We start from the raw sequence: 13,966 nt of genomic DNA, 5'->3' as shown, positions 1-13,966 counted from the left end.
AAAATTCAGGAGCCAGGAGACCGCCAGTCTTCAGGAGTAGAGTCGTTTATTAACACATACAGATAGATGTATGGGCACAGCTTGGAAGACCGGCAAAAAATCTAACTAGACATAGTTTTGGGGAGCCTTTTCTACATTCGAAGTGAGGGGAGGAATTAGGGAGAGGAGGAGGAGGTTAAGGGGGATGGAAATGACAATGAAGCGGGAGACTACAAAGGTGAACAAAGGTTGGGCTAGTGTAATAAAAGGGTGTTGGTTTTATTGTGGGTAATCACAATGGAGGGGGTCAGGATACAGACACGATTAGGTGTGTAGGAGACAGGGAGTGGGTAGGTGTGTAGGAGACAGGGAGTGGGGTGATACAGGATGGGGGATCAAACAGGGGGGCTCACTCAATATACAAAATGTAAGAAAAGAGGGGGATAATTTCTCTTAATCCTCCCTCTGATTCTGCCTAATGGAGAATCACAAAGCCAAAATACAAAACATACAAACAAACATTTAAAGGGGTTATAACTATACAGAATAGGACAATGCCTATTTCTGTAAAGTTATGCAGAGATTGTCCAAGAAGTTCATGCAGCCAAGTTCTGGAGCTGTTTATGGCTGTTACTTGGATGTATGTCGACAAAGATGTTGGATATGTCCTTAGAGAGATGTGGTGTCTTCAGGTGTGTCCACGATGGATGCAGTCTAGGAGCTTGGATGGTTGATTGCATGGCGATATGTCACACCTCCATTGTTCATCCATGTGCTGCAATCCCATGCAGTGAAACCATGTTGGAGTGTGGCAGGTAGACTTGTTGTTCTAGTGGGCTTCAACAGTCAACCAGGCAGATCGTCATGCAGACATACCCAGCTCACCATCCAACTTCTGGGTATTTCTGTGGGAAACACAAAGAAACGTACGCAGTGAACTGTTCCTCATTGAGTTTAGTCTCTTTAATTAATTTAATTAATTAATTTACTTGTCATGTAAGGTTACTTGCTGCTCCTCACTATCTGTCCCTTAGGGCTGCTATGGTAATATACAGTGTGTGGAAATCTTCACCACAGAGTTTGGCCCCCGTAGTTTTAGACACATACTGTACAGTTCTTCTCTTGTGGCTCTGTATATTACCCACCCCTCCTCCTACTGACCCTAAATTAATTCAGAGGAGCAGACACGACCTTACATGAATTCTCATGTTTTCAGTAATGAGCAAAACCTGATATGGGCCATCCCATCTAGGTTCCTAAATGTCCACAGTTCTTAGCTTGGAGAATCAGAATTTAACTTAGAGAGAAATGGAAGATATGTTATTACTGCTACACTCCGTGTTAGTAAGTGATGCAATACTTGCTGGTGGTAAAAACTTGTCATTTTAGCTGCTTCATCAGCAAATCTGTTGCCTTGTGCTTCAAATGAAATACCCCCAGTGTGTGATTTGACTTTAACAATAGCTAAATCTGTAGGTAAGTTAACTGCCTCCAAAAGATTCTGTACCGAATCAGCATTTTTAACAGGGGTACCTGCAGCCGTCAGGAAACCTCTATGTTTCCGCAATGTCCAAAATCATGGACCACCCCAAATGCATAACAAGAATTTGTATAAACCATAGCCCTCTTGCCTGATGCAAGTTTACATGCTTTAGTTAGGGCCACCAACTCAGCCTGCTGTGCTGAGTAAGAAGGAGGAAGACTACCACTGGCTGAAGTTAGGTAGCTGTCAGTTACTGCCCATCCAGATCTACGCTGACCATCACTGTGGTTTGAGAAACTGTCAGTAAAAAGAATCAAATCAGGGTTATCGAGAGGGGCATCTTTAAAAACAAAATGAGGATTAGATAATTCAATGCAATCATGGTCGTCTCCTTCCTCAGTGGCATCAGTCAGTGAAGACATCATAAGAGAGGAAGGATTGTTCATGGTTGCATTCTGAATTACCACATTAGGAGCTGTCAAAACTGCACGCCAGTTACCCCACCTGGAGGTAGTTACTGACAAGACACGACCATTATTGAGTAGTGCTGACACAGAATGAGGACCTTTGACTATTATATTTGTTCTAGCGTTCATGACGTTCATGACGTCATGATCGTATAGTGGTTGTGAAATTGCAGCATAAGAATTTATCCAGGGTCTCCAGTATTTGCATAGATCTAAGAAAGCTCGCAATTTGTGCACTGTTAGTGCACTGTAGTTGCCAGTGACATTGCATTAACTGCAGAGCTTCTAGCAGGCAAAATTAATCTAGAACCCTGGGTAACCCATTGTCATGAATATTGTACACCAGCACAACACAACTGTGCTTTGTCATGCAAGGCCTTGTGTTCTTTGCTAGCCAAAAGATCAGGAAATGCCTTCATATCTGTGTCATGTGTTTCCTTATTCTCACTACTCAATATAACATTATCAACACCAAGGTTCCAAACACAAGAATCTACAGAAATGAACAAAGAGCAGATAAGCTCTCTCAGAAAATCCATGCCAAAAATATTTGCAACTTTTCCTACCCAAAATTGCCATGAAATGCTTTTAGGCCCTAGATTAACAGATATGGGTGAAGATAAAGTTAAGGGAATACCAACATTACCCTTTCCCTCAGCTGTGATGTGTTTGTCTGTTAAAGGTAATCCTAAGTATATGCAAACGGTTTCAGACAAAGTAGTGACTTGAGCCCCTGTGTCTACAAGAATTGAAAAATTCTGTTCTCTGATTTGAACATCAACGCGTTTCTCAGATACTTCACTGATAGCACACAAAAGGGCTGAAGCAGCTGGGCAAATTGGTCGAGTTTCCTTGATTTCACCTTCCCTATTATGTACCTCTGGTGATACATTAGTCACAGGTCGCATTTGAATGTGTCTTGAAAAAGATACTTGATCACTAGCATGGTCAGAATCCTTATCAGATAAAAAGAATTCCCAATCCATCAGAGTGGTCAGTCTCATTACTCAAGGCATCCTCTGTGTAGCATGGCTGACCTGGCAGGGGGGTTACAGGCAGTGGTGTATAGTAACGAAGTAATAATACTTCGTTACAGTACTTAAGTAGTTTTTTGAAGTACTTGTACTTTACTGGAGTATAAAAATGTTCGGCAACTTTCACTTTTACTCCACTACATTTTCTAAAGAAATTGTGTACTTTTACTCCGTTACATTCGCTGTATGTAAATTCGTTACTCGTTACTACAGAATGAAAGTTAAATGATGCACCTGAGCTTGTGAGTTACACCAGGGGTTTTCAACCTTTTTAGGCATGCGCCCCCCTTCGTGTGCCGAGCACGACTTGCGCCCCCCCTCACACCACGCCCCCCTCCCCTTAGTGGAACAGCACTCGGTCGCGTGTACCACCACGCACCCCTCCCCTGGATAAGGCACGGCTCGAGCACGGATGCCAAGCACGGCTTTCGTCACGCGCCCCTCCCCTTTGTGGACCACTGCTCAATCACGGATGCCTGCCGCGTGCCCCGCCGGTCTCGTGTGCCACCGGTTCATAATAATAATCTCGTAGTGCCACGCCCCCCCGGACAGCCGCTCGCGCCCCCTCGGGCAAGTACTCAACAGGGGTTGAAGACCCCTGAGTTACACGGTGGTTAAACACATTAATGCGCATGTGCAAACGTTCTCTCCCCGTCCAACACACTGATCACAATGATTAACAAACTAAAGCTGCAGCATCAGCGGTTTTTTAATATTATTAGCATTAACATTGTTCAGATATCTACCTACCATTTTTACCGATTACATTCGAACCACAAATAAAACGTTTCACTAAATTTGTTTGGAATTCATTGACTGCAAACCTCATGAAGACACGTCCATTATTTTTAAAAACTCACCTACGGACAAATATTTCCTCAGATAACTTCTGTATTAGACCGGCAGAGGAGAGATTCATGGTGCTGAGGAACATGCAGCACGTCTTTAACCCTTTAATCATCTCAACAAGAACTCAACTTATCCAACTTATTATTAATGATTTTTCAGCTGTTGGCTTCAAGTTAGAAATGGTGTTTTCTTAAAGTGAGAATACCAATATTTTTTTAGTTTAACACATGCCATTCAGTGAGTAGATACAGCCCAAAAAAGATTATTTAAATACAGCTTATTTTACTCAATTATTTTGATTTAAATTAATGGTTGAACAGATCATTAAAGGGATAAAAGTGCCACACGTTTTGTTAAACTCTCTTGAGTTTTGCTTTAAATTAATTATGCCAAAATTATTTTTTGTTATTGAAATATACTACCCAAATAAAAAAATGGGACAGTATAGAAAATGCAAATAAAATAGATGCAGTGTTTCTTACATTTACATCGACTCACATTCTAAAAACGTTGGAACAGGAACATTTAGGGCTAGTAATAAGTTAAAAAAACAACCAAATAATGTCATGATTTCAAACAGGTGATGTCAACAGTTGATTATGATCATGAATTGACACAAATCATGTTCAGATGAAAGAAACAGGTTAATTGTTAAGGTGGTTTACAGGCTTAAAAAAACAATCTTTATATTTAAAATTACCGCTTCCATTTATACTAGCATTTACTTTTACTTCTACTTTTAATACTTAAGTACATTAAACATCAGATACTTTTAGACTTTTACTCAAGTAATATTCTAAAAGGTGACTTTTACTTCTATCAAAGTAAATTTCTGGTAAGATACTTGTACTTTTACTCAAGTATGGCCTTCAGGTACTTTATACACCACTGGTTACAGGTGGGGGACGGCACTGACGTTTCGGTTTAGATATGCAATTAGCATGTTGCTGCTCAAGATCTATTAGTGAATGCCGAAGGTTCACACATGTTCTCTGGGCATTTATAGCAGCTGTTTCATGCTTTTTACATTTACTGGTTAGTTCAACAACCTTTGCCTCAGCTTCTTTTAACCTTTCATCCATTGATTTCAACTTGTATTCCCAATATTGCTTATAAACAAACAGACATTTCTTAACTGAGTCATGCTTAAGGCCGAAGCCTAAAGCTGTTTTACACTCAGCAGGAGTCCATATTTTATTATCAGTGAAACCCTTGGATGAAAAGTACTGATGTCTCTTTTGTTCATTAATGTGGTTCTTTACTACGTCATTAATTAACTTTTCAAACTCTAAATCAGTCCACTCAGGCATTTCAGTCCCTCCCTTAACTAAGGTGCTGGATTTATAGTTAGGAGGCTTCCAGAAGTCTTTACCAATATCCTGGGCAATTTTACTTTTACTAAACATGGTGAGGAAGCAGAAAAAACAAACAAAACAAAACTTTCCCTACTGACCGGGATTGCAGCAAAACAAAGGCATTACAGCAGTAACCAAGATTTCACTCTTTTTAAGGAAGGTGATAGTTACAAGCACCAGTAACCAACCGAATTCTTAAACAGCTGTAAAACAGATTACACTAACAGTAACCAACAGCAAACACAGATTACGACAAAGGTAACCAACGAATTCTTAAACAGCTGTGGACGGATTACACTGACAGTAACCAACAGAAGTGGACGGATTACACCGACAGTAACCAACAGCAAATATACAGATTACTACAAAAGTAACCAACGAATTCTTAAACAGCTGTAAAACAGATTACACTAACAGTAACCAACAGCAAACACAGATTACTTTCAGATGCAATAACAATCAAACTTCCTTTCTTTCAGAGAAAATATCTGTTACAATCAGTAATAATGCATTACAATTTTCTCTTTTGCAAAGAGGATAACCTTTACTGACTCCGTTTTATCTTATTCAGCCAAAATTTCTCTTAGGTTCGAAATGGCGTTTACTTACCAAGAAGGTTTCAGTTTGCCATCTGGGTCACGGCACCAACTGTTAGAAATTCATCAAAATTCAAGAGCCAGGAGACCGCCAGTCTTCAGGAGTAGAGTCGTTTATTAACACATACAGATAGATGTATGGGCACAGCTTGGAAGACCGACAAAAAATCTAACTAGACATAGTTTTGGGGAGCCTTTTCTACATTCGAAGTGAGGGGAGGAATTAGGGAGAGGAGGAGGAGGTTAAGGGGGATGGAAATGACAATGAAGCGGGAGACTACAAAGGTGAACAAAGGTTGGGCTAGTGTAATAAAAGGGTGTTGGTTTTATTGTGGGTAATCACAATGGAGGGGGTCAGGATACAGACACGATTAGGTGTGTAGGAGACAGGGAGTGGGTAGGTGTGTAGGAGACAGGGAGTGGGGTGATACAGGATGGGGGATCAAACAGGGGGGCTCACTCAATATACAAAATGTAAGAAAAGAGGGGGATAATTTCTGTTAGTGTGAAGAAAAGACATTACACATTCACACAGGTCAAAGGAAGTTAATCAGTCTAAGGGACAAAAGACAGCAAGATAAGCAGCAGCAAAAGAAAATCAGAGGTAATCAGTGGTGACTCTATCTCTATTTCTCTCTCTCTTTCTTCCTTACCTTTATGTTAAAGCACTTTAATGGCCAGACATTCACACCGAAAATAAAACACAAGTGCCCAAGTGGGCCTCTTTCCCCTCAATTATCAAAACAATCATTGTGTGCTCCCAGCACATTATAAATCATATTTTACTGGTGTACCCTGGCATGTGCTGTGGAGCTATGCAACTTTTAATGACTATAAAGTGGGGGAGTAATGCTGAATGTAAAGACTATGATAAGATCAAGATCAACTTATGTCCAAAGTCTGTTGTGACTTCACATAGATCCCTAGATGCAGAAAAACACGATTTGTATTTTGGGCTATGTTTTTGCCACAGGCTGATTCAATAATTTGATGTTATGTTAGCTCAGCTATGTTTCAGCGATCCGTGAAGGGGTAATACAAATTAATAATTGTTAGAATGCATATAAATGCATCTTGACAGCCAGTTAACCAAGCATGAAAGCATTTGCAGTGAGAGATAGAAAAGGACAGAAGAGAGAAAAGCACTTTACATGTTGCAGCATGCTGGAAATAATTTAAATAATTGCAGCTGCCCATACAAAACTTTGATGGTTGTCTGATTGTCTGTAAAGTGGCTAAGTAAAAATGGTCTAGATTTGTGGACTTACTCCGCAAGATGATGAGGTTTAAATCTGGGCTTTGTATTAGCCACTTAAGGACCTCAGAGACCAAGTCCCTTCTTGCCCACATGCCAAGTTTGGCCAGATAGCTAACTCTAAGAAGGTTCAAGGTTGTGAAAAACTTCTTCTATTTCAAAATTATATAAGTCACTGTTGTCCTGTGAAAACTGAAAGTCAAAGTTATATTCTTTTTATATTCTTGTCCTGATCTATGCTTTAACACAATAATCCATGAACAATTTCTTGTACTCCATGGCTTGGTTTTTGTTCTGAAAATGTAGTGTAAAATTGTGGGACCTTGTAAACCAAGGTGCATGCCATCATGGCCAACCCACCAGCTACTTGGTCCACCAGTCAAATAGCATGCCGTCAAAGCCCCAATGCTTCTCTTTGAGAAGAATAGTAAAAGAAACTAAACACAAGAAAAAAATCTACTTTGAGTCGGTTTACCAAATCGGTTCAGTTATAAATTAATTCAGTTAAGCAAGACAAACACACGCAAGTGTAAACAATGACTCAGCACAGTGATCAAGTGTAGAACAGTTGGGAGGAATGGCAAATATATTACTTCAATATCACAGCACAAACTGCAGAAAATATCACATGGACTAAATATTTCATAAACCCCCTGTGGGTATATATGTGCAACTTCAGTTCTTCAGATGGAAAGGTAGGTATATGACATGTCAAATTGATAGAAAATTTCACCAGAGAAACAATGGTGTTCTTTATGTTAATGTAACTTTATTTGTTCTGACAGTAAAAGAGTTATGCTTTTTGTAAAAAAAGACAATTTACCTTAAGGACTACCGAATGTATTTGATATGATGTCCACCATGTTTTTTTATATGATGTGGCTGCAGGTGAGATGGAAGAGCAGATATACCCTTAACGCAAAGCTTCATCAATGTACTCTTCTATCATTTGTTGTTCTTTTTTGATAAGGTTATAGTTTGCTATAAACTTATAATATTATTATAATTATATAGAGTCATATTCTCTGTGGGGTGGAAGGTCACTGGCCTTAAGCTTGCATCCTCAAGTCTTGATATTCTGACGGGATATGGACTATGTACTGTGACTGTGGGCTTTCCATGGACGTGGTAGACAGTCTAGTCTGAGGAAATTGTAGGCAATTGCTGGAGCAATATTCGGACTAGGCAACAATTTATTTTCTTTTCCTTGAAATGTTGGGGTTCTGTCATTTTATCCAGAAAATTGCCCAAATAATCAAACACTTTGTAGATGTTGTGATAAGAAATCTTATTTCCTCATGATGTAGGGCACCGACATGCATCTGAAGGTGGACTGTACAATGGGTGATGAGAATACAGGTGTTGGGTGCTTTGTCGATCTCTTTCACACAAAGTGACTGAAGTAGCGGTCAAATTGGAATCTCTAATTCAGATACAGTTTTGGTTTCCATAAGATTAGCAGCATTTGAATCTATGATGGCTGGGAGACAGAACACTTTCTAAATGCATTATCATAAATAATACAAAATAATTCAGGACATAAAGTTGGTTTGTGTTGTGGAGGTGCATTGTGCAATAGGATGTTTAGGTGCACCACAGTATAAACAGAGCCGTTATCATTGCAGTCTCACTTTACACTTAGTTTTGCTGGGCCGAGTTGCATGGGTTAAGTGTCTGTTTATCAGCAGTACTGAGAAAACTGGTCTTGGCTGTGGGTCTTTTTTGTAGCAAATTATCAAGGTGTATAGTGAGATCAATTAAAGTGTCCAGAGATGCCAGTTTTGTAACAATGTTTTAGTTCAAGCCATTTCAGAATGCTACATTGAGTACTGGTTCATTCCGACCACTACCCCTTGCCAGCATACAGAACTCCAAAGCCTATTTCGCAGCATGCAGATTACCCTGCTTAAAAGAGAGTAGCAATTCCCTGGAGTTCCCCATGCTGTGATCAAAAACTTTGTGAAAATGGTCAATGAAATTGTCATAGCTTGATAAGATCTCACCTCCTTTGTTACTGTTGTGGCCCATCTCAAGGCTTTTGCCTGTAAGTACAAGAATTTGGGCAATCTTGTTTTGTTCTGACAGCCTCTCCTGGCCTGTAAAGTACAATAAACACTGTGATCCTGGCATTTGAAAGCCTCACCTGAATAACGCTCTGCTTGTGCCACAAGAGAATGCGGGTACCCAGCAACAGGGTAGATGCAGTAGGGTAGTCAAACATGGTTTAGTCATGAAAACACTTTAATGTACACTGTACAGTTTCTGGATAGCCACTAATACCCTGCACTGGTCTGTGAACACAAGGGAGCTTAAATAGACAGTTAACAAGACAATAAAAAAATGAACATAATCAACTGAAACACAAAACGGGTGTAAAAGCAGGACAAGATGAAAACAGGTAGTAAAACCAAAACAGGGCTCAGACCAGTGCTAGTGCTAACACAAATCATTTATATACATTATTCGCATATTAAATAAGCTGAAAGTATTTATCTGTTATTGTTACAAAATTTATTTAGAAGCCAGTGTAATTAGTGTAAAGAGGTTTTCTGTTTTTCTATTTCAAGATTATGGCTTTCCCTGTGATTAAGTGGACAGCCTTTAGTCCTTCTTTCAGCCTCTCAGCTTTTTACAACACTGTAGATTAAACTGTAGTGATATAGTACAAACCCAATTCCAAGACTTTTGGAACAGTTGGTCAAAAGCGGAAAGCAGTAAGTTGTAAACTGTATTTGTAAAATACAACACAAAAAAATGACTAATGTTTTACCTTGTCAACTTTTGATAACTAGAAAAAAAAAATTTTGTTCAACGTGCAATATCTTCTAATGAAATGCTTACATATTGCAAAAAAGTTGGGACAGGGACAAATTAAAAGAAATGTTAAATAAATGAAAATGAAGCTATTGTGATTAAGTATAAAATTAATGACTCTTTATGAACAAGAATTTGGATGAAACTTTGAGTGAATAGTGTAACATTATAAGCACAATGCATTGTTGTTAGGAATTTAGAGATTTCACTACAGACCCAATTTAGTGACTTCCAATTTCCTATTGTTAAGACTACTTAAGTCATGGCCATGAAAATCATGTCACGGACCACGAAATGAGTCTTTTATTGTGTAATATGCAATTTGCTATGAAAATCAAAATTAAAGGTTTGTGTTTAGCAATTTAACATTTTTCATTTACGTAGCATTCAAGGGCCTCACGTTTACTGGTTAATTTGCACTATAAGGCAATCCTAGTGTAATCGAGTGTAATAGAGTTTGCTAAGTTCATAAAGTAAAAAATAAACTGTACATAGACAAACTATCTTTTTCAAATTGTATACTTTTTGTCTATACCCGATTTGTGCCTCTTTGCAAGAAAAGCCCTGCCCAGTCGTAATGGGCTTACATAAACTGAAAGATTATAAAATTGCTCTATTTTTGTTAAGGGGAGGTCAGAGAATTAAAGTGGATCTTTGAAGTGTATTGGATTAGTGATTGTGCATCCTGAGTGCAATTACAGAAGCTCAGTGGGAGGTGTGATGGCTGTGAGCTCTGGTGCATTGAGCCCCTTCTTTAATGCTGTTCCATTGGTCCACTAAATACTGGCCTCCAGAGACTGACATAATATTCATGTCTGAAAACCCAGGGAAGAGGTTCTCTCTCTTTCTCTTTTTTCTTTCTCTCTCTGTGTGTGTATGTGTGTTGCAAGAGCATCTTACTGTATCATTTTAAAAAATGATGAATGATTTTTGGTCAGCAAAGACCAAAGCTGTAGATGACACGAAACGTCTGTGCTTCCTACTAACAGACTACTACTACCTAAAATGTTTTTTTAATGCATTTTCTCCTCTTTTCTCCCGATCTTTAGCACATCAAATTTTTACTCAATTGCGTTATGCTTCCTCTCTACTGGTGCTGACCCCCGCCCCAATTAAGGAGAGCAAACTGACACACGCCCTCTCTGACATGTGTGCAGTAGCTGCATCTTTTCACCTGCACGAGACGAGTTCATATGCGGATCAGCTTTGTGTACGGAGAGCCACACCCTGATCGCATTATCCCTCAACTCCGTGCAGACGCCATCAGCCAGCAGAGGTCATAATTGCATCAGTTATGAGGTCCCTATCCGGGTTTTCCCTCCCTGTATGAACAACCAATGTAGTCTCCCAGCCCAGCCAGATGGCAGAGCTAAGTTTCAAATCGATGAGTTCGAAATGTCAGCTCTGGAGTGCTAGCGTGTTTTACCGCTGCGCCACCCTGAGTCTGCTACCTAAAATCTTTGCATGATTTAAATAGTCATTATTTAGGATTCCTCCATTAACCAAAAATGTCCAGAATTAGTATCCCTGAAAGAGTTGTGGGAGATTTACATCCTATTAGGATGCTGTGGCAGAAAAAATCCTGCTTGCAAACCTCCCAGTATATACAAATAAAGCAAAAGAGTAAAGATTCCTTAACATTATTGTAAAACACTGATCTCTTGTTATCCTAACTGCTTATTTAGATAACTTCTTAGTAAAAGGAGGGATAATCAGTTATTCGGTTCAGAGGGTCAAGCCTGTGGAGATTACCTGTGGGAATTTGTGCTTTTTTATTCTAAAGTTTGTAAGGCTTCAGTTTTGATTTTTCTTTTTGTTGCTTAAGTTATGCTAATTGACAGATCATGACTGGCTCTCTGGTAACCTAATCATAATCTGTTATCATATGTTGTCCATGTGTATCCTTTTGCCTTCTTATTCATTCCTGTTCTGTTTCTTTTTTGTACTTTCATCCCTGTGACTTTAATTTTTGTGTTTTGCAAGCTGATAGAGTTACCAAGGTGGAAAAGCACATGCAGCGAGAGACAATTTAGAAGCAGTGAATAAGCATAGCAGAGCAGAGCTAATGTGCTGATTTAATGCAGGGCTTGGAAAAAAGGCTTGTACAAACCTGACAGCCAGGCATGGTCACAGTAATATAAAGGAAAACACAGTTTTGTTTAAAGTAGTGAATGTCAGTTTATTAACTATACCTACAACATAGCTCCACTAAATCAGTTATATCTATCCTATAACTATACTCCTTATAGTGCTAAACCACTTCTGCTTTGAACCCTGTGCCATCAGCCGGCTGGGTGTCTACATAATATAATATAATATAATATCATAGCTTATAGCTTAAAATTATTCAACATAATATAACTCATATGTGCAGCATTTTTTTATGTGGTGTTTCCAGTATTTCATCTTCTTCTGGTTGCTGCACTAAATAAAATGGTCAGAAGTACATGTACAGAGAATGTGGGCCAAACATTAGAGAAACTACTAAACATTTACTGTATTTAATGGCTTCTGTCCTCTCTGTTTTTCTCTTTTTCAAGGCTCTTGGTTGTTCTCTGTCTCTGAGTTGGCTGCACCGGGGGCGGAGGTAGGCCGGATCTCAGCAACAGATGCTGACTTGGGAGAGAATGCCAAGCTGGAATATACCATCCTGGAGGGGGAGTCAGGAAACACTTTTAACATCACTGGAGAGAGACAGGAGGCTATCATTATTCTAAATAAGGTAGGAGAGATAGTCATGAGTGAGTATATAGAAAGGTTTAAAAGAACAGACGACCGCATAAATGAATCAGGTCATAATGCTTTCTCTGCCAAATGCATGTCTAAAAGAAAAAAAAAGATAAATAAAAACTTTAGTGTGGGCATGTAAGTGCTGGGTCCACTGTGAGTCAGATAAGTTGATTCAACTCTTTTTAAATCTGTTAAAAATGTGTGTGTGTGTGTGTTTGAAAATTGGTCATAAAAACGATGTCATATTGTTCATGTGTGCATGTAATGAGACATAGCTTAATGAAGCATATCCTGCTTCTCTGTGTTAATGAACATTTTCGTGGACATCAAAGGTTGGTCTGAGGAAGAGGTCACTGATTTTAAAGTAATAAGTAAATAAACAGAACTAATTTGCCCAATTGATTGTTTGGCATGATGTGACTTTAAACATGCAAAAACTAAGCATAAACAATTTTTAAATTAAATTTTTTTTAATTATGTGCAAATTGTGTTCAACAGCTATGCCAAGTTCAGATCAAAGAGAAAAGTGCATGAATACTGTGATAGTCAATATTCTTTACAGAAAGGTGACATAAAATGAGTTTGCAAGGGGAATGAGATTTTCAATATCTTAAACATGCCTTTCAATCTTATGAGGAAAGTAAAAAAAAAAAAACCTGTGTTAATGCAAAACACTTAAAGGATGAACTGATAAAGGCTGGAAAAATGTGTCATTGGCAACCATAAGATGATAACTTAATAACCATGTTCAGACTATCTGATACCCGCAAACATGGGGAGACCACACAGAAAGGACCCGGACCGCACCACCTGGGGATCGAACCCAGGACCTTGCTCTGAGGCGTCAGTGCTGTGTGACAGGCATTATAGATTCATGGAATTACCAAGACATTTTGGGGAGCAATTAAATGCACTTTGCATAATAGAGTTTCAGGCTGCATTTATTGATGCTAGGGTAAACTGTGTTAATTGACAATGGTTTTTCCAAGGTATTTCCAAAACCCTGTGACAGAAGTTATCAGAATAAATAAGAATCATTGGTGGGACAAATCTTACTCCATTTGTTTCTTTCTTTCTTTTTTTTTTTTTTTTTTTCAAATATAAAGCTATTTGACCTCCTAGGTAAAAGGCAGTAGTTGTGGTACATTTAACTTTGTTTCTTGTGTGTATAGCTTCTACAGAGATGTATTTATTTCATCCCCAGATCTGCTGGAATCTTTCTGCAAAGTCATTTAGGTTATGATTTCTATTAATTATGGCATTTGATTCCAGATTTTTTAAGTAAACGGCCTGGTTAGTGTGGCAGTGATGAGATCTGGTTCAATTTGTCTATATAAATGTTCAACCAGTTGCAAAATGCATATAATTCTTTACAATAACAGAGACTTTATCACAGGTCATGTG

General features: G+C 38.7%; 1 protein-coding gene across 1 annotated transcript in view; it reads left to right on the top strand.

Annotated features, from left to right (window-relative positions):
* The window catches only part of LOC134311870 (cadherin-24), a 104,318-nt gene that overhangs the window by 32,656 nt on the left and 57,696 nt on the right, over positions 1-13,966 (top strand). The window contains exon 5 of the mRNA XM_062993516.1: positions 12,373-12,554. Within this exon, the coding sequence (XP_062849586.1) occupies positions 12,373-12,554 (182 nt within the window). The remainder of the gene's footprint in view (positions 1-12,372; positions 12,555-13,966) is intronic.

This window comes from Trichomycterus rosablanca, chromosome 4, assembly GCF_030014385.1.
Source record: "Trichomycterus rosablanca isolate fTriRos1 chromosome 4, fTriRos1.hap1, whole genome shotgun sequence".
NCBI classification, from domain to species: Eukaryota; Metazoa; Chordata; class Actinopteri; order Siluriformes; family Trichomycteridae; genus Trichomycterus; species Trichomycterus rosablanca.
This window is presented reverse-complemented; position numbering and strand designations above follow the sequence as displayed.